The sequence below is a fragment of the Anabrus simplex genome, chromosome 1 (assembly GCF_040414725.1).
Source record: "Anabrus simplex isolate iqAnaSimp1 chromosome 1, ASM4041472v1, whole genome shotgun sequence".
Lineage (NCBI taxonomy): Eukaryota > Metazoa > Arthropoda > Insecta > Orthoptera > Tettigoniidae > Anabrus > Anabrus simplex.
Genome location: NC_090265.1, coordinates 403,771,178 through 403,793,133, shown reverse-complemented (window position 1 = coordinate 403,793,133; position 21,956 = coordinate 403,771,178). Strand labels below are relative to the sequence as shown.

General features: G+C 38.0%; 2 protein-coding genes across 2 annotated transcripts in view; one reads left to right on the top strand and one right to left on the bottom strand.

Annotated features, from left to right (window-relative positions):
* LOC136856852 (afadin- and alpha-actinin-binding protein A) overlaps positions 1-21,956 on the top strand; it is a 195,056-nt gene that overhangs the window by 131,503 nt on the left and 41,597 nt on the right. The window lies entirely within an intron of this gene.
* The window catches only part of LOC136856854 (pre-mRNA-splicing factor ISY1 homolog), an 80,298-nt gene continuing 78,945 nt past the window's right edge, over positions 20,604-21,956 (bottom strand). Inside the window, exon 7 of the mRNA XM_067135049.2 lies at positions 20,604-21,239. Coding sequence (XP_066991150.1) covers positions 21,045-21,239 — 195 coding nt within the window. The 3' untranslated portion in view covers positions 20,604-21,044. The remainder of the gene's footprint in view (positions 21,240-21,956) is intronic.

The following is a 21,956-nucleotide window of genomic DNA, read 5'->3' as shown; positions in this document are numbered from 1 at the left end:
GATGTTCACTGCAGGAGCTGAAAAGTTTGCAACAGAGAGTCAACCTGAGGTAGGATGAAACATGGGCTGCCAGAGGGGTACGCGGGGCTGACCGAGGGGTGCTTTTAGGCTGATAGAGGGGTGCGCGGAGAGAGGTAAAGATAGGCGTGGATTCTTATACATTGCTTAAATGGAGGTTTATCAACCTGGCTCCTCCTACCACGGCCGACTTGATGCGTCGCTCTAGCTAGCTTGTTGCAGCGCAGCGAGGGATCCAGTCGGCCGTGCTCCTACGTAACCAACTACTAGCAAAGTCGCTAGAGACCGTTGGCGCTCAATGTGAGAGTCTGTTATATAACAGGGATGTCGCCTAGCGACATTGGATGGAAGTTCATCTGCTGGATATGTAATTAATGGCTCTAAATTTGAAAATAAAAACTGCCATTTCTTTCAGTATAGTCGTGAACTTCGTTATGTGTGTACAAGCTACGTAGCTTATTGATTTCACTGTGTAAACATTCGTGTTTACATCCAAAACTTATTCGCCTTATCGGAATTACCCTTAAGAACACTAAATCTAGAGTCAGATTTAGAAATGAACTCTCAAAGCCATTTGACATTAATACTGGACTTCGGCAGGGAGATGGACTCTCACCATTATTGTTTAATTGTGTGTTGGAAAAAATCATGCGGGAATGGAATAAGATGTGTCAACCTAACATCAAGATTTGCAGAAAAAAAATAAGACTCAATTGTTTAGCATTCGCTGATGATCTTGCACTACTTGCTAATGATATGAAAGAAGCTAAATTGCAAATAGAAAAACTTGATAACATAGCAAGAAAAGTTGGATTGCAAATTTCATATGAAAAAATAGAAATAATGCCAACCTTCCTTGTTACAGCACCAACCATTACCTTAGCCAATACCAAACAAATTAAAATTGTGAATAAGTTTAAATATCTTGGTGAAATTATAACTTGGAACTCCAATGAAAAATCATCAATAGAAAGCAGAACATTTAAAAAAAAGCACAACGAATTACATGGCCAACGTACAAGAAAAAATCTCTTTCAATAAATGCTAAACTTCAACATTACTGTTTCGTCATTAAACCTGAAGTGACTTATGCTTGTGAAACACTATTTAAATTGAACACCAAAGCAACAACTGATACACTGCAAAAGGTTGACAGAACAATCATTAATAAAAAACATCAGGTGGATGGACAATGGAGATTATTGCCTAATGCAGTGGTTTATAGGGAAAGCAAATCTATAATAGATACGATATTTCTAGATTAAATGATAATAGGATAATAAAACAACTATTTAATTACTTTTGGAAAAGTAAAAAAATGATTGGTTTAAAGTTCAGAATGATTTAGAAGAGCTGAATATTACAATGAAGCAAATTGAAAATAGAGAAGAAAAAAGGATTCTCAAGAACAAACAAATAAGATTGTCATTAAAAACTGTACAACACAAACAATATGTCATATCTGATGAAGAAAGGGCAGCCAGGTCAGCCAGAATGAAGAGGTTTTGGGAAAGGAAGATGATGATGCAAACTAAATCTTCAGTTAATTCTTTGTTAGCATAAATGTATTTGGATTTGATTTAAATGCTCCAGTGTGGGCGTAAACTATGTAAATAAATAAACATTCGTGTCAGTGTGTCTATTTTTTGTGCGTTTTTATCAGTTAGTGGTATTTTGCCAGATCATGAATTCGGTGCAGTCTGAGCCGTTTCCGCAACGGACTGCCGAAGAAAAATCCGAGGTGAAACGAATCGGTAGGCCCACACGACGTTTAATTTCAAAACGAGATACAATACCGGAATTAGGCTCCTCAAAGTGTTTCATTTCAATATGGTAAGAGAGTTCTTAAATGAAAAAAATGTTACTGGGTTGTAGTAATATTCCTGAAAATAGAAATGTAAAATATTTGTTTTATTTTTAATAATAAAAAGTATTGTTGATGTACCTGGATTTGAAAATTAGCCTGTAATCGTATTATATCAATGATAAAAATTGTGCACCACTAAACTTTTAAACCACCAGTTTTCAGTTATTCATGGCGGGAAGTGCAATATAATCAAACATGTGCAAATGAAAGAACATAAGAGTGTCCAGTGTGTAGAAAGAAACCAGAAACTGAACTTTTCATGTAAAAACCAAGATGTAAATCCTGTGACGAATGCTGAGGCTTTATTTACATCATTTATCATAGAACATAACCTGTCTGTAAATTGTGCCGACTACGCAGAGCGTTTGTTTCGCAAACTGTTTCCTGATTCGGAAATCGCTAAACGATGCTAGAACAAAAACAACGGCTATCATTACAGAAATGTGCATGGAAGAAAGGGAGAAAATATTGCCACATTTGCAGGTGAATGCATTTTCTGTTGCTACTGATGTTAGCAATAGAAGCGACTTGAAAATATATCCTATTGCTGTAACATTTTTTAGGCCTGAACTCAGTGAAATCAGACATGTCTACTCTCTGTGCCTAATTTACAAGGGGATGCTACTGGAGCTAACATTGTCAATCTTCTGCTCTCAACTTTTCAGGAATTCCGCATTCCATTAAAAAATGGCCTAGCTCTTGGTGCTGATAATGCTCCAGTAATGGAAGGATTAAAGAATGGTGTGGTAGGATGTTTGAAGATGGGAAATAGTAACATAATCATCATAGACTGCTCTTGTCATCTAATTAATCTTGCTGCAGAGAAGGGTGTGGCATGCTTGCCTGTAAATGTAGATGAAAGAATAAGTGATATATTTTATTATCTGGAAAAGAGTACAAAGAGGAAAGAAAAGTTCAGAGAATTTCAGAACTCAGAGAATTAGAGTAGGCAAAGCTTTATCTGTCCCTGTAATAATTAAGAGGGGAATATCTCAAGGCAGTATTATTGGACCTTTGTTTTCTTATACACTGTATATCAATGATATGTGTAAAGAAGTGGAATAAGAGATAAAGATTTTTGCAGATGATGTTATTCTGTACAGAGTAATAAATTAGTTACAAGATTATGGAGAGCAGGCAATGGTATGATGATAAACGGGGTTAAAAGTCAGGTTGTGAGTTTCACAAACAGGAAAAGTCTGCTCAGTTTTAATTACTGCATTGATGGGGTAGAAAGTTCCTTATGGGGATCACTGCCAGTACCTAGGTGTTAATATAAGGAAAGATCTTCGTTGGGGTAATCACATAAATATGACTGTAAATAAAGGGTACAGATCTCTGCACATGGTTATGAGGGTATTTAGGGGTTGTAGCAAGGATGTAAAGGAGAGGGCATATAAGTCTCTGGTAAGACCCCAACTAGAGTATTGTTCCAGTGCATGGGACTCTCACCAGGACTACTTGATTCAAGAACGGGAAAAAAACCAAAGAAAAGCAGCTCGATTTGTTCTCTGTGATTTCCGACAAAAGAGTAGCGTTACAAAAATGTTGCAAAGTTTGGGCTGGGAAGACTTGGGAGAAAGGAGACGAGCTGCTCGACTAAGTGGTGTGTAACTTAAAATCCAATGAAAGTATTTATTAATACACCTATTCAATACTTTTTGTCCACTTATGTGGTTACAAATACAAACAATCATTTATCACTTTCGGGACATGTTTCGCCCTCTTTAAGGGCATCTTTAGCCTTGAATACAGTCTTAAAATAATACACTTAACACTAAAAAAGAAGCTAGAAAATTAGCCTTGTAACCGTATTATCTAAAATATTGGTACATATATTGTGAAATGGTTTAATCTAATTAAATGTCAAAGGAGCACTATCTATGGTCATTCTAAAAATGTAGTCTGAGATTAAAACTAGATCTTCTTGGATAAAATTTAAAGTTCTAATAAAATGGTTCAATAAATTGTGTTCTATTTCTCCAAGGTAATAGTATGTATATGCATGATAAACAAGCGATGTCACAAACACAGAGAAAAATGTCTGTCAAAAGACGTGGTCAAGGTTGCAGCTTGTCATTAAATTTGAAGGTAGTTACACTCGAAGATTATTAGGCATAACGTGGAATCTGAAGCCGATCGTGAGAAAAATGAAACATCATGCAGGCAAAATTTGTGTAGGGCCTCCTGCCAAGAGGAATCTATGGTCTACTGGACTAGCTGTTCTATGTTTGCTCTAAACGGTTATGCACGACCTTCTGTTGCATCAGCAATCACTCTTCTGTAAGAAAACTTGTTTGGAGCAAAGAAGTACCAAGGAAAAGTAAAGAAATAATGTACAAAATGTACTATGTACCCATACTGACTCATGTAGCTGAGACTTGGACTTTGACTAGCAGGCAAGAGTAGAATTTAAGCCAGTGAGATGAAATTCCAAAGAATTATTATAGGAAAGACAAGGATAGAGTGAGAAATGAAAATGTTAGGATGGAAGTTTGGGTAAGAAAGCTAAATGAGAGAATTGTAAAAATAAACTAAGGTGGTTTGGATATGTTAAGAGGATGGAGGAGAATAGAATTCCAAGATAGATGCTGGAGGCAAAGTGCGAGGGCAAGAGGAAGGCCTAGTACAAGGTGGATTGAATCGGTGAAGAGCGGCATAAGAAGACGAAATTTAGACTGGGACAAGATCGTGGAAGACGATTGGTGGAAGGAAAAAAGATGGAGAAGTGCCAAAAATACTCCGACCTGGCAGGAGCTGGATAAGGGGATGATTGAGTATGATGATGCCGGCCCCGTGGTGTAGGGGTAGTGTGCCTGCCTCTTACCCAGAGGCCCCGGGTTCGATTCCCGGCCAGGTCAGGGATTTTTACCTGGACATGAGGGCTGGTTCAAGGTCCACTCAGCCTACGTGATTAGAATTGAGGAACTATCTGACAGTGAGGTGGCGGCCCTGGTCTAGAAAGCCAAGAATAACGGCTGAGAGGTTTTGTCGGGCTGAGCAACGGTCACTTGGTAGGCCAAGGCCCTTCAAGGGCTGTAGTGCCATGTGGTTTGGTTTGGTTTGATGATGATGATCATTAGTCCTTTTTATCTAGATGATGATGATGATGATGATGAAAAAGCAGCTTTCATTAACCAAGTTCACAATAGTTGTCATAAGTTCAGATGTTGTATAATGGTTGTGAAAGTAGTGTGCAAATAGGAAATAGAAGATCTCAGTGGTTTAAAACAAGAAAAGGTGCCCAACAAGGGAGTTCTCTTTCCCCATTGCTCTTCATTTCACTCATTGAAACTATTATAAAGGAACTCAAAGAAATAGATAAGGAAGATCCTAATGCATTTGTTTTGCTGAGGATGTTGCTATTTGGGGAGAAACTGAGAGATGTTCAGAAGAGACTGGATCTTTGGAAAACCAAGTTTGAAAAATATAAATTAACCGGGGGAAAATATGGGAATGTTTAGAAAAACATAACATCCCAGAAGCTCTAATTAAAAAAGTTCAGATGTATGATGGTTGTGAAAGTAGTGTATAAGTAAGTAGAAGATGGAAAGTGATATCGCTACAACAAATGTACAGGTATGGTACTATAATTTTGACCATATTGGTCACTGTTGGTCTGTATTGACTGTTAATAACCAGTGTGCTTTTTCTTTCTTGTAAATACTTAGCAGGTACAATGTTTATGTTGAGAAACATAATCAGGCTCAGGGAATTCTACCAAAGGATGATGAAAAAATAGGAAGACTGGAAGAGAAATACAGGTAAAAAGAGTAGTGAAGGAAGGAAAGGAGAAGAGGTGGGAACTGTTCACTCAAAGAATTGAGGAAGATAATAAAGGAAATCAGAAAATGTTATGCGGGTTAATGAAACGTGAAACATCAAATAGGGATGAAATTAAAGCTATTGCAACAGAGGATGGGATCATTATCAGAGACATGGTAGGAATCAGAGAAGAGATGAAGAGTTATTTTGAAAAATTATTGAATGGGGAGTGTGAACAAGAACAAGTTACAAAAGTCACTAATGAATTACAGAAGGAACAACCTCCAATTACTTTGAAAGAGACAGAAAATGCCCTGAAGAAAATGAAAAGTGGAAAGTCAACAGGAGCAGATGAACTAACAGCAGACATGATTAAGGTAGCTGGAATACAGTGGCTACATCGAACGCTGGGAGTTATATGGAAAGAGAGCAAGTTGCCAGATGACTGGAAAAAAGGAATTATAATACCACTGTTTAAGAAAGGAAGTGTATTAATTATAGAGGTAGCACCCTTTTGTCACATTGCCTTAAGATAATGGAGAAGATCACAGAACAGAGACTGAAAGATATAATGAAAGATCAATTTGAAGAGGAACAACATGGATTTAGAAGAAACAGAGGAACCACAGACCTAATTTTTTCACCCAGGCAGCTAATGGAAAAATTTTGGGAAAAAGGGAAGGACTTGATAATAGTGATTTTGGATTTTGAAAAAGCATATGACAGGGTGGAGAGGGGAAAAATATTGGAATGTTTAGAAAAACATAACATCCCAGAAGCACTAATTCAAAAAGTTCAGATGTAGTATGATGGTTGTGAAAGTAGTGTGCAAGTAGGAGATGGAAGATCTCAGTGGTTTAAAACAAGAAAAGGTGTCCAACAAAGGAGTTCTCTTTCCCCATTGCTCTTCATTTCACTCATGGATACTATTATAAAGGAACTCAAAGAAATAGATAAGGAAGATCCTAATGCATTTGTTTTGCTGAGGATGTTGCTATTTGGGGAGAAACTGAGAGATGTTCAGAGGAGACTGGATCTTTGGAACACCGAGTTTAAAAAATATAAATTAACTGTGAGCAAGAGCAAAACAGTAATAATGAAAGGTAGCAGGACAAATACACCTTGTAACCTCACCCTCGAGGGAGAGAAGATTGAATGTGTGAATACCTTTAAATATCTGGGGAGTACAATATCAAATGACGGAAATGCCAAGAACGAAGTGATGAACAGGGTGCAAAAAGGATCCAACTTCTTCTATAAAGTACGGAACGTAGCATGGGACAAGAGAGTTCCTCAGAGAGCTAAACAGACCCTATTTAAGACTTATCTCCTGCCTATCATGACATATAGTCTGGAGAGTTGCATCATACATAAAAGAGAAGTAACTCAACTGCAAGCTACTGAAATGAAGTTCCTTAGATCAGTTGTACAGAAAACAAGGAAGGACAGAACTAGGAATGATCAGATACGAAGAGACCTGTAGGTCAACCTGACCATGGAAGAAAGACTGAGTGTTACAAGGCTGAAGTGGCTAGGACACGTTGAGCGGTGATGATGAATATCAATGTTTCATTTAGGGCAAATATAACAACAGCAACAACATTTTGTTCAACTCGCGCAGTGCGAACAAGAATAGCCTGTATAGTAAATTGGATGTATATACTGCATGTTGACATGTTAGGAATGCTACAAACTATATGTAGGATAATCAGGGAGGAACATATAACTGCGTTATAAAAAGCATGTTAACGCCAAAAATCATGCTGGATATTCAGATATGTGTGAACATATGCATGATAGCAGTGACCAATTTACTAATATAGAATGAGACACGAGATAATTACATCTAATACAAAAAGTTAGACATATGAACATAATAGAGAAACTAGAAATTTATTTGCGAAAGCAGAATAGGGATAATAGTTCAAAACGATGCACAAGAGAAGAAAACCTGTTATTTAAATTGGCGGTTCAATATAAAAACAAAAGGAAAAGGTGGAAGATAAAACTAAGGAGGACATAGCTTAAAATCAACATCTCCCCTCTAGCACTACATGCTTCTGCTACTTGCTCCCCTCTTACATCCAATCCATGCGTATCATTACTCAACAGCCTGCCACATCTCTCCAAGGCCACTGCATTTGAATGTAAATCATTATTCACTTCAAGTTTTGGGTTATTATTTTTGTGAAGTGACACACTAGGGCAATTTATACAGTATCATTTTTTCTTTCTGACAGATAAGGAGGAGCTACATTATCCTTAGCAGGCTTAATCATTTCACTATAGCTACTAGAAATTGGACACTCTTTGTCAATCATCAATGTAACTAAAGTAAGAGCACATTATTCCTCTTTTTAACACTTCATGGACAAGGACTTGGAAGGGCATCAAGAGACAAGTGATGTATTATTAAATTAACAGGCAGAAAACCTGAAGGCAAATGCAGTTTTAACACACAAAATACATACGCAAATACTGACCAACAGTGCAGTAATTCACATGATTTTTAGATTTGCAATTTTAATTGGAAGATTTTAGACACATTATGGATGTTAAATTATGTTTAGAATTCCAAGGTTATAGTTTTAGATAATTTTAAGTAGATAGGAATCAGTGGCGTATGCTGCAACCAAGACGTGGGTTACCACTAAACTTAGATTACTCCTTTTCGATGGGTGGTTTAGTGAACATTAAGCCTTAAGTGGTTTGAGCCACCGGAGTAGCCTGCTGTGTTGTCAATGCTGGCCTCTGCCACTGCCAATATTCAACACCTAGTCACTGGAAATGGTAGTCTTGTGTTTAGTAAATTAAAGTGCGGCTTCATGGCTAATTGGGTAGAATGTTTGCCTTTGGTCCGATGGCCCCAGTTCAATTCTCGGAATCAACCTTCTCATACTCTTAATTCCCCTCACTTGGGAACTGGGTGTGTATGATGTCCTCGCCATTCATTTCATTCTCATTAGGTCACCATCAAGATTTTTTCCAGAGGTTATGCAGCATTATTATTACTTTTATTATTATTAAATTAACATGTAGAATTTTACGATTCATTTCAAGAAAAAGTACAGAATCAAAAGTAGGAAACCACAAACCTACTACGCTGGCGTAGCAGGGGGAGAGGCGATACTCCCACGTAGCGCGTCCCAGGTGGCGGATAGGGGGGTCCTAACCAGCTTGCCGGCAGACTTGAGGGAAATAAAATACCTCTCGCGGATCAAACACACTACCCCCAGTGGGTGGGGGACGCAGATGAAGAATACACCCACGGTATCCCCTACCTGTCGTGAGAGGCAACGAAAAGGGGCGACCATGGGATGATTGTATGAGAACCATGACGCTACTTTTGATTAGTACCATCACACAGGGAAAACTATGGGTCGCCTTTACTTGCGAGTAGTACCACTACGTTAGGTACACAATAGGTTTGTGCTTAGTAGCAGCAGAGAGAGGGTCACTGTGGGTTTCCAGTACCCGTGAGTCGTACGCATGTGAGCAACACCACAGGTCTGGGCGTTGCCTGTAATTAGTACCACTATGAGCGACACCGTGGGTCTGCGTTGCCTGTGATTAGTACCCACTATGTGAGGAACACCATCGGTTTGCGTTGGCTATGAGTGGCACCATTGTGTGAGAACACCATAGGTCTGAGTTACCTGTACGGCGTACAATACTTGTGAGTAGTACCATCATGTGTGGAACAACGTGGGTCTTCGCTACTTTTGATCAGTACCCCAACATGACAAATACCATGGTTCTACTTTACTAGCAATAAGTACCATTCTGAGTGGCCTTTGACCTGGCTTTTGGACCCCTTTAGACACAAAGCATCCTCGATTCAGGGTTGTGCTTTAGAAGTGGTCCCTTGGTCAGTGATACTATTATTTATGATCTTTTCTTTTAAGTCGGATCCACTGGTATTTTTGTTTGCTCGTTTTTTGTTGTTTTTTTGGGTTCATGTCCATCCATTCATTCTTCATGACATTTTTTTATTTTGGTCAGTGGATGATATGAACTTTTATTATTTCATTTCGTACCATTAGGGGCCGATGACCTCGATGTTAGGCCCCTTTAAACAACAACCAAAAAAAAAAGTAGAAAAATCATGAAATTTGTATCCTGTGCGCTTCTTCAAGAAGAAAAAAAAAAAAGATAGTCACAAAGAAATGTGTGGAAGCAGCTACAGCGTGATTTTTAGATTACACCGCTTCTTCAATATAAAATACAGAACAGACTGGTTTCATGCGTTTGTTGGTGAAAAACATACAAAAACAGTTCAATCAAACAATCACTATTGATCTGGATTTAGGGCAGTCACCCAGGTGGCAGATTCCCTACCTGTTGTTTTCCTAGTCTTTTTTTAAATGATTGCAAAGAAATTGGAACATCTGCCTTGGTAAGTTATTCCAATCCCTAACTCCCCTTCCTATAAACGAACATTTGCCACAATTTGTCCTCTTGAATTCCAACTTTATCTTCATATTGTGATCTTTCCTACTTTTAAAGACACCACTCAAACTTATTCGTCTACTGATGTCCTCCCATGCTATCTCTCCACTGACAGCTCCAAACATACCATTTAATCGAGCAGCTCGTCTCCTTTCTCCCAAGTCTTCTCACCCCAAACTTTGCAACATTTTTGTAACGCTACTCTTTTGTTGGAAATCACCCAGAACAAATTGAGCTGCTTTTCTTTGGTTTTTTCCAGTTCTTGAATCAAGTAATCCTGGCGAGGATCCCATACACTGGAACCATACTCTAGATGGGGTTTTACCAGAGACTTATACGTCTTCCTTTACATCCTTACAACAACCCCTAAATACCCCCATAACTTTTCCTATTTGTGAAACTCACAACCTGACTTTTAACCCCGTTTATCATCATACCATTGCCCACCAGCCATCTCACAACACTGCAGCTGCTCACAATCTTGTAACTTATTTATTACTCTGTACAGAATAACATCATCTGCAAACTGCCTTATCTCTGATTCCACTTATTTACACATATCATTGATATATATAAGAAAACATAAAGGTCCAATAATACTGCCTTGATGAATTCCCCTCTTAATTATTACAAGGTTAAATAAAGCTTCGCCTACTCTAATTCTCTGAGTTCTATTTTCTAGAAATACTGTATAGCCACCCATTCAGTCACTCTTTTTTCTAATTCAATTGCACTCATTTTTGCCAGTAGTCTTCCATGATCTACCCTATCAAATGCCTCAGATAGGTCAATTGCAATGCACTCCATTTGGCCTCCTGAATCCAGGATATCCAGATGGCCTTCACTTAAACTTCAGTGGTACATGTAAGTTAGGAAACTTGTTTAGAAGGGTTATAGGCAGGTACATTCAGGGAAAGAGGGTGGCCTAGGGAGCAATGTTAAGCGAACAGGGAACTGGAAATCAAGTAGGGATGACATAAAAATGTTAGTGCTCAACTGTAGAAGCATTGTAAACAAAGGAATCGAATTAAGTAATTTAACAGATATATACTTACCAGATATTGTAATAGGAGTTGAATCATGGCTGAGAAATGATATAATGGATGCAGAAATATTCTCACGGAACTGGAGTGTATATCGTAGAGAAAGGATAGGAATGGTAGGAGGGGGAGTATTCATTCTGGTGAAAGAAGAATTTGTAAGCTACGAAAAAGTTAAGGATGAAAAACATGAAATTCTGGGTGTAAGGCTCATCTCTAAAGATAATAGGCAACTTGATGTCTTTGGAGTATACAGACCAGGAAAAGGTAGTGCTGATGCTGATTCAGAATTATTTGATAAGATAATCAGCTATGTTGGAAATGATATGGAGAGGAATGTGATAGTAGCAGGTGATCTCAATTTACCAAATAAGTTAATATGGGAAGCGCACCTGATTCAGAAAGAGATGGAACCAACTAGACGGAAGAATATTTTGGATGTGGTGCTGATAAAACCATATGAGCTCTATAGAGAAACTGAAGTAATAGATGGTATTAGTGATCACGAAGCTGTTTTTGTCGTAGTTAAAAATAAATGTGAAAGAAAGGAAGATATTAAAATTAGGACTATTAGGCAGTACCATATATGGCTGATAAAACAGGCAAGAGGGAGTTTAAAAAAAGTAACTATGATCGCTGGAAAATGGTAAATAAAAATGTAAACAGACTCTGGGATGGGTTTAATGCAATTGTTGAGGAATGTGAAAATAGGTTTGTACCTTTAAAGGTGGTAAGGAATGGTAAAGATCCACTATATTATAACAGAGAAGTAAAGAGACTAAGGAGGAGGTGCAAGTTGGAACAAAATAGTTAGAAATGGTTATGGAAGTAAGGAGAAATTGAAGGAATTTACTAGGAAATTGAATCTAGCAAAGAAATCAGTTAAGGATAACATGATGGCAAGCATAATTGGTGGTCATACAAATTTTAGTGAAAAATGGAAGGGTATGTATAGGTACTTCAAGGCAGAAACAGGTTCAAAGGAGGACATTCAAGGAATCATTAATGAACAAGGGGAGTGTGTATGCGAGGATCTTCAAAAGGCAGAAGTATTCAGTCAGCAGTATGTAAAGATTGTTGGTTACAAGTAATACTAAAGAAGTACCCAAATTTACCTATGATAACAATGACATTTACAGTAAGATACAAAAGTTGAAAACTAGAAAAGCAGCTGGAATTGATAAGATTTCTGGGGATATACTAAAGGCAGTGGGTTGGGATATAGTACCATATCTGAAATACTTATTTGATTATTGTTTGGTTGAAGGAGCTGTACTGAATGAGTGGAGAGTTGCTATAGAAGCCCCTGTGTATAAAGGAAAGGGTGATAGACATGTTTGAGTCATCAGTCCATAGACTGGTTTGATGCAGCCCTCAATGCCACCCTATCCTGTGCTAACCTTTTCATTTCTACGTAACTATTGCATCCTACATCTGCTCTAATCTGCTTGTCATATTCATACCTTGGTCTACCCCTACCGTTCTTACCACCTACACTTCCTTCAAAAACCAACTGAACAAGTCCTGGGTGTCTTAAGATGTGTTATATCATTCTCTCTCTTCTTCTCGTCAAATTTAGCCAAATCGATCTCCTCTCACCAATTCGATTCAGTATCTCTTCATTCGTGATTTGATCTATCCATCTCACCTTCAGCATTCTTCTGTAACACCACATTTCAAAAGCTTCTATTCTCTTTCTTTCTGAGCTAGTTATCGTCCATGTTTCACTTCCATACAATGCCACGCTCCACACGAAAGTCTTCGAAAACATCTTTCTAATTCCGATATCAATGTTTGAAGTGAGCAAATTTCTTTTCTTAAGAAAGCTCTTCCTTGCTTGTGCTAGTCTGCATTTTATGTCCTCCTTACTTCTGCCATCGTTAGTTATTTTACTACCCAAGTAACAATATTCATCTACTTCCTTTAAGACTGCATTTCCTAATCTAATATTTCCTACATCACCTGCCTTCGTTCGACTGCACTCCATTACTTTTGTTTTGGACTTATTTATTTTCATCTTGTACTCCTTACCCAAGACTTCATCCATACCATTCAGCAACTTCTCGAGATCTTCTGCAATCTTAGAAAAAATAACAATATCATCGGCAAATCTCAAGGTTTTGATTTCCTCTCCTTGGACTGTGATTAACTTTCCAAATTTCTCTTTGATTTCCTTTACTGCCTGTTCTATGTAAACACTGAAAAGGAGAGGGGACAAACTGCAGCCTTGCCTCACTCCTTTCTGGATTGCTGCTTCTTTTTCAAAGCCCTTGATTCTTATCACTGCAGACTGAATTTTATACAGATTGTAGATAATTCTTCGTTCTCGGTATTTGATCCCTATCATCTTTATAATCATAAATAGCTTGGTCCAATCAACATTATCGAATGCCTTTTCTAGATCTATGAATGCCATGTACATGGGCTTGTCCTTCTTGATTCGATCCTCTAAGATCAGACGTAAAGTCAGGATTGCTTCACGTGTTCCTACATTTCTTCTGAAGCCAAATTGATCTTCTCCCAACTCAGCTTCAATTTGTTTTTCCATTCTTCTGTAAATAATATGTGTTAAAATTTTGCAGGCATGAGATACTAAACTAATGGTGCGGTAGTTTTCACACCTGTCAACACCAGCTTTCTTGGGAATAGGTATAACAACATTCTTCCGAAAATCGGATGGGACTTCTCCTGTCTCGTACATCTTGCACACTAAATGAAATAACCTTGCCATGCTGGTTTCTCGTAAGGCAGTCAAATTCAGAGGAATGTCATCAATCCCAGGTGCCTTGTTCCTATTGAGGTCACTCACAGCTCTGTCAAACTCTGACCTCAAAATTGGGTCTCCCATTTCATCAGCATCAACAGCCTCTTCATGTTCCAGAACCACATTATCTACATCTTTACCTTGATACAACTGTTGGATATGCTCCTGCCATCTTTCTGCTTTGTCTTCTTTCCCTAGAAGTGGCTTTCCATCTGAGCTCTTAATATTCATACACCTAGATTTCCTTTCTCCAAAGGTTTCCTTCATTTCCCTGTATGCAGCATCTACCTTTCCCAGGACCATACAGCCTTCGACATCCTTGCACTTCTCCTTCAGCCATTCTTCCTTAGCTACCTTGCACTTTCTATCCACTTGATTCTTTAATCGCCTGTATTCTTTTCTGCCCTCTTCATTTCTAGCATTCTTGTATTTTCGTCATTCATCAATAAGGTCTAGTTATCCACTGATTCTTAGTTGATCTTTTCTTCCTTCCTAACATTTCTTCAGCAGCCCTACTGACTTCATTTTTCATGACTCTCCACTCTTCCTCTTAGTGTTTCCTTCAGCCTTTTCATTTAGTCCTTGTGCAACATATTCCTTGAAACAATCCCTCACACTCTTTTCTTTCAACTTGTCTAGATCCCATCTTTTTGCATTTTTTTCCTTTCTTCAATTTCTTCAACTTCAGATGGCATTTCATGACCAACAAGTTGTGGTCAGAGTCCGCGTCTGCTCCTGGGAAAGTTTTGCAATCCAACACCTGGTTTCTGAATCTCTGCCTAATCATAATGAAATCTATTTGATACCTTCCAGTGTCTCCAGGTCTCATCCACGTATACAGCCGTTGTTTGTGGTGTTTGAACCAAGTATTGGCAAGGACTAAATTATGATCAGTGCAGAATTCAACCAGCTGACTTCCTCTTTCGTTCCTTTGTCCCAATCCAAATTCTCCTACTGTACTACCTTCTCTTCCTTGGCCTACCACTGCATTCCAGTCTCCCATCACAATTAGATTCTCGTCACCTTTTACGTATTGTATTAAATCTTCTATCTCCTCGTATATTCTTTCGATTTCTTCATCATCCGCTGAACTAGTAGGCATATAGACCTGCACTATTGTGGTGGGCATTGGTTTGGTGTCTATCTTGGCGACAATAATTCTTTCACTATGCTGGTCGTAGTAGCTTACCCGCTGCCCTATTTTCTTATCCATTATTAAACAAACTCCTGCATTTCCCCTGTTTGATTTTGTGTTGATAATTCGGTAGTCGCCTGACCAAAAATCTTGTTCTTACTGCCAACGTACTTCACTTATACTAACTACATCTAACTTTAGCCTATCCATCTCCCTTTTCAGATTCTCTAACCTACCACAACGATTCAAACTTCTAACATTCCATGCTCCGACTCGCAGAATGTCAGTATCCATCTTCCTGATGATCACCTCCTCTCGTGTAGTCCCCACCCGGAGATCCGAATGGGGGACTAGTTTACCTCCAGAATATTTTACCCGGGAGGAAGCCATCATCAGTACATCATTCATACAGAGAGAGCTGCATGTCCTCGGGAGTTAGTTTCCCGTTGCTTTCAGCCGTGTAGCAATATCAACACAGCTAAGCCATGTTGAGTATTAATACAAGGCCGTATCAGTCAATCATCTAGACTGCCGCCCTTGCAACTACTGAAAGGCTGCTACCCCCCTTTCGATGAACCATTCGTTAGTCTGGTCTCTCAACAGATACCCATCAGATATGGTTGCATCTGTGGTTCGGTTATCTGCATTATTGGGACACGAAGGCCTCCCCCCCGCTGCATGGTCTCATGGTTCACAGAGGAGGTGATAGACATATAAATGAAAATTACAGGCCAGTCAGTTTGACATGCATTGCATGTAAGCTTTGTGAAGGCATTCTTTCTGATTATATTAGACATGTTTGCAAAATTAATAACTGGTTTGACAGAAGGCAGTTTGGGTTTAGGAAAAGTTATTTCACTGAAGCTCAGCTTGTAGGATTTCAGCAAGATATAGCAGATATCCTGGATTCAGGAGGTCAAATGGACTCTCTCTCTCTCTCTCTCTCTCTCTCTCTCTCTCTCTCTCTCTCTCACAGACGCTAGTGTTTGGCGGACTCAACTTGTGTGTGTTGGCAGGTTAATGCCAGATGAACGAACTGACTTATTTTTCAAATTCATACGCTGTGTATTGTTCACTGGTGCAATCTCTTAGTGAAACGAGAAAAGACTTACGCATACACCTGGTATTAGGTGTTCCAACATTGACTGAGAAGATGAACTAGCAGTGACATTGATAGACAAGGGTACACTTTGGAAAGTATGCTTGAAATTATATTGAAGACTATTTGTTTTTCTGGTATAACTGAACGATTTTCCACATTTCATACAAAAACACCTTTTTTCTGTCACCTTACCACAACTGTTCAGTTGAAATCTGAAACTTTCAGCAAGTTTTCCTCGCTTCGGTTCATAAGCCACATTTGTAACTGAAATTCACTAACAATGAATACTGTCTTCCGAATAACAACCACACACGAACTGAAGTTTAATTTATCACTGTTTTTACTATTTATTTCTGGCAACTGGTATCTGACATTCATACATTACCTGGAACTCTTGAAGTACCTTCCCCACCCCTGTTCTGTGTTCTGTAATGGTCCACAAATATAATACACTATTTCCTTTCCAACAGTTTTTACAAGCAACATTTTAGAAGAAAGCAATCAAGGAGGTATTATTTTGATTTTATCTTTCTGAAAGAAAGACATGAACATTATACTCCGCACGGCTCTACTTCTAAATTGACGTTTCGGCAGGTTTTGGCTCTGCCTGGTGGTTATGCTCTGAAGCATAACATCCAACCAATCCCAAGCTGTTATTCATATTGATTTATATCGGCACAGCATGATCTCGAAACCTAGTTGCCAACTCTAATAGTTGCATTCACCACGTGGTTAACCTATCTCCCACAGCGTGTGTGGTATTCGGTACAGTTCCCGATCTTTTGCATTTTCCTTCAGTAATTAGTGTGTTTTTCATATTGTTGGGGGTTCTAGTGACTCTGAGATCAGTGGAGTGTCTCCTTTGTAGGCCAAAACCTCCTTCCTGTGGCAGCCATTAGCGGAGAGTGGTGTGTTTTTTCCTCATTCTCTTTTATTCTCAATAATATATTCTCTTATTAGTGTCAGATGTTGTTAGTAAGTGTAGTTTTTGAGAATTTGTTTTCAATCCATATTCATTAGTTTCTCTGAGTATGGTTATTACATTTTACAAGGGCTGTTTACTGCGGTTGTATTGCATCAGCTGTTCTCGTGGGCGTAACACGCTGGCAACAGAGGAAAGGCGATGCTCATTTGTTTTGCAAAACTTCAATTTAGAAGTAAGGCCGTGCGGAGTATAGCTTACTTTAATGAGCTGCCAATCATATAATAGATGAGGCTTGCACAGCAAATGACATATGATAATACAATATAGTGATTTTGTGCCACGCAAAACAGTTATTTTTCCTTCATTACATTACAATTTTAATTGATTCGATTCATCGGTTAAATCACATTGATTGGTTAATAGGATTTTTAGATTAATCAGTTAATTGGTTTGATTAATTGATTAAATCAACAGCTCTAAAAATTATTGTCAGTTTTCTTCTGAACCATCCACCTTACATCTGCCACGTTGAAATGAAATGGCGCATGGCTTTTAGTGCCGGGAGTGTCCAAGGACAAGTTCGGCTCGCCAGATGCAGGTATTTTGATTTGACACCCGTAGGCAACCTGCATGTCGTGATGAGAATGAAATGATGATGAAGACGACACATACACCCAGTCCCCGTGCCAGGAAAATTAACCAATTATGGTTAAAATTCCCTCCCCGCCGGGAATCGAACGCGGGATCCCTGTGACCAAAGGCCAGCACACTAACCATTTAGCCATGGAGCTGGACATCTGCCACATTGAACACATGGGTTTGAAGTAGCCTACAGGTATAGAAAATATATTCTTCCCATTGCAAGCTAGTAATAGCACCTGAAGCAATATGAATACGAATTAGCTAAGTATCAATCACACCCATATATAATAACATAGCGGCAAAAAGAGATCCTTTCCTTTGTATGCTATTCATTGTCGCTACTGCGAGAAGAACTGCTGCTGCCAATACCACTTGTATCTTTCCAGAACAAATCATCTTAATTTCTGTCTAACATGTTTGAGACTCTTGTTCCTTGAAACTGTTTTCAATTATCCCCAAATAAATCATGTCATGAGAAACAGCATAAACCATCGCTGCATGACAATATCACATATTCCAGAAGTTCCTCTTCTACTTATGGAAACACACCAGATTTTGGCTACAAATGCTTTGCAGCACTTGTTATCAGTTTGAAGTGTGTTTTTGTGTTTCCGCTGGTACTGCATATTACATTCGGACACTGAAAACCAACGGTCTGTTGCCCTATTCCCGTGAATCTTGGTGTAATTGATTACCATACAACAAGTTTATACAATGCAATATTAATTGCACAGAATACAATATGTTCATCACAGACTGCAAACAGTGTTATTGCATCAGGTAGCACTGACTCTACAATGAACTCACTGAGCACTGCAATTTGGAAATACCAGATTTTAAAACAGAAAGGGTAGTACTTGCCACCAACATTTTGTGACACTCGTGGAACTTCACAGTTAATGCTCAAGAAAACGGGTGTGTCAAATATACAAAAAATATATTTTCTCCACTTAGAACTAAAATAAGAACAGGGTGCGTAAATTATATGATGGCAAGAATTACGCAAGTAAATACAATATATAAAAATTATCTAGTATGAAACATACATTAGTATTTCAGATTTAATGAGCGATATTTAACACATTGGAGACGGCCATATTTGAATGTGCTACCCTCCAGAAATCGCAGGATTTTTAAGGGTTTTGAAAATTTTCCAGTGCTAGGGGAAACTCATGATTATAACTTTTGGAATGCATAGATAGATCACACTTTCTTCTACATAAAAATGAGTTTTAATTATCATAATAGTACAGCAATTTTTAAATATAAATTTATGAATATAATATGTTTTACAAACGAAAATAAATCTGACACAGCTATGGATTCCAGTTCGGTTAATATTTTGCATTTTGACTTTGTGGGCACATCTAATGAAACACACTAATACAGATTCTAAACCTAATTGGTCAATTGGCACCAATATCCTCGTTTACAACTAGGAATTTGCATTCCCACTGTTCTTTGTTTGACGACGGGGTCGCATCGAGTTGCTGCAGGTACATGGGAAACGCCCACACTTTTAGGAAGCGGTATAAAACAGCATTACAGCACCCACTTCAAGGAAGTGATATAAAACTACGTTATACTTCACACCAATTTGAAATTAGCTCATTTTCTATATTTACTAGCCTGAAGCACCAGAATCATCATGTTTACTTAGTGTGTAATTGTTATCCTCATTTTCAGAAGTTGTGTTTACCATAAGAACATCCATTATGGATTCGTTGTTGAAATTTTGTACACTTGAATTAGACATACTAAATATTCACAAGAATTACACAAACAAGCCTGCCTCTCGAACACACACTCTTCCTGTCCGCATGTACCGTATGTACTTTCCCGCTCATTTCACATCTGGGAGTTAACGATGACGCAGCCGTAGGTTATGTAGGGAAGTGGCTGTCTTATCAATGTCTTGAAAGATGACCTCTCGACTTATGCTCATAACTAATATATTTTATGCTTATAAAGCATTCAACATTATCCTAGTGAAGTCGGAGCTCGCTGAAACAGCAGCTACAATTTTTTAGCTACAGTGAAATCGTGCCCATAGATTCTCCGAGCTCCGTCAGCAGCAATGAATTAGCGTGCCCGTAGTTTCTACAAGCGGCGTCTCCAATGTCTTAATATTCAATGAATCTGGCATATCATAAATTCCACTGAAAATGCAGAGTTAAAAAAAAAAAAAAAAAAAAAAAAAAAAAAAATTAATCAAGATGATTTTACATAACAGTGAGAATATTTCAGGTTGTTGCTCATTTGCACATTCTGATGAAGCTTGTCATGGATCCATATGGGAGTCTTAGATGTAAGAAAATTCATTCTTACACTGTTAAGCAGAATATCATTGAGAAAGAGATGAACTACTTAAGGTGCTCATGAAAGATATAATGAAAATAAGCAGCATGTAATATTCTTTAAAAGAACTTTCTGAACATTGGGTACGTAAGGCAGGGGGTAGTATACAATTTTTAGCAAAACTTCAATATTTTAAATAAATTCACATTGTATAAACCCAATTAACAATCAGTCTGTGAGTTTGAAAATCACATGGTAACTTGTATTGGAGTAAATATGTAGCCTACAAATGTTCTAGTGATATTGTGTGCAAACTCTCAAACACAAGATTCTGTAAATAACAGATGTGCTACACTCAACAGCTGAGTTCATCATGGGATTCCCTAAATATAACAGTGATATGCTGAATTTAGCCAATTTCCATTAGTTCTGAACAATATTATAACATGAATGTCTACCCCTTAATTCAGTTTCCTGATATAGGATTGGGATGAGATGACATGAGATGAGATCAAATTGAATGGAATGATTTTGCAGCCAGATGCCCTTCCTGACTTGATTAGTGTAAGATATGTACAGGAAAAGAGAAACATTAATATCTCCTTCCTAAATTCTTCCATATATTTAATGACTGCTTCACTGTGAAGATGACACTTCATTTCTGCAACCTACTTGTGACCTATTATCATCACAGTATTAGCTGTAGTGTTTGATACATTGTATGTTCATCACAGAGAGAATGATTACAGCAAAATGATATCAAAATTAGAATTCTTATCACAATGCATATCATATTTGAGGGATTGAGAGGATAATTTCCAACTGCACATTATATATAGCAGCAATGCAAAACAAAAGTTGGCCTACCACAAGCATTATCAGTATTTACACATTCCTTTAACAATGTTTCCAAAGTAATTTCATTTGTACTTCAACAAGTCAATGTTTCGTTTGTTTCTGCTCTCAAAGTTCTACCAGTTCTCAGTTTCACATCATATATGTATGACTGGGATGAAATATAACAGAAGTTTATCTCTTATCACGTATGAACTCCCAATAAATCCTTTGCCTCTTCTGATTCTTGAATTAAAGATTCACTGGCATATTTCTCTAAGAGTTCTTGTTTCTTTCTTCTCAATAGAGCTTCCTCAACTTCCCTTTGTGATGGAACAGGAACATGAGCAATAAATCTAGGTTGCAGTGATTCTTCCAATGGTTGAGGCTCATCATCTGACTGAAAGAACAAAGAAAGAAAAGATCATTAAATTAGGTAAGGAAAAAAGGAAAGGAAAAAAATGCAAAAATACACGACAAAAATGTTATACAAACCCTGAAAAGACATGAAAAATTCTAAGACACACAGTCCATTGTAGCTGAAAGAACAGAGGACTGTTTTATTGAATATAGTTAGAGTGAAATTCTTTTATTCTTGAATAATCATTTATTAACTCCATAATAAAAATGCTTCTTTCAGTAACTAGAGGCTGCCTTAAACAACATATATAAAACAAAAACAAAGCCAACACTAGTCAAAGGTAGTAAGCCTACAATATCCTACAAGTACTGAACTTCAAAGTCTATGAGTGCAGAATTGCATAGTTTGACAACATATGGCAGGAGCAGAAGGATTGACATACTTGCCATAAAAATCAATTCTTCAGTAGGCAATATAATAGACCCAATGGCCTACTTTGAAAGTTACAGTGGACCTGCTACAGTTGATGCAGAAAAACTGAAAATTTATGAGCCTATTACACTATACTACCAGAGGGAGTGTTAATAATAATATTATTGGCTTTACGTCCCACAAATTTTTATGGTTTTTTGGAGATGCCGAGGTGCCAAAATTTAGTCCCGCAGGAATATTTTTACGTGCCAGTAAATCTACCGACATGAGGCTGACGTAACTGAGCATCTTCAAATACCACCGGACTGAGCCAGGATCGAGCCT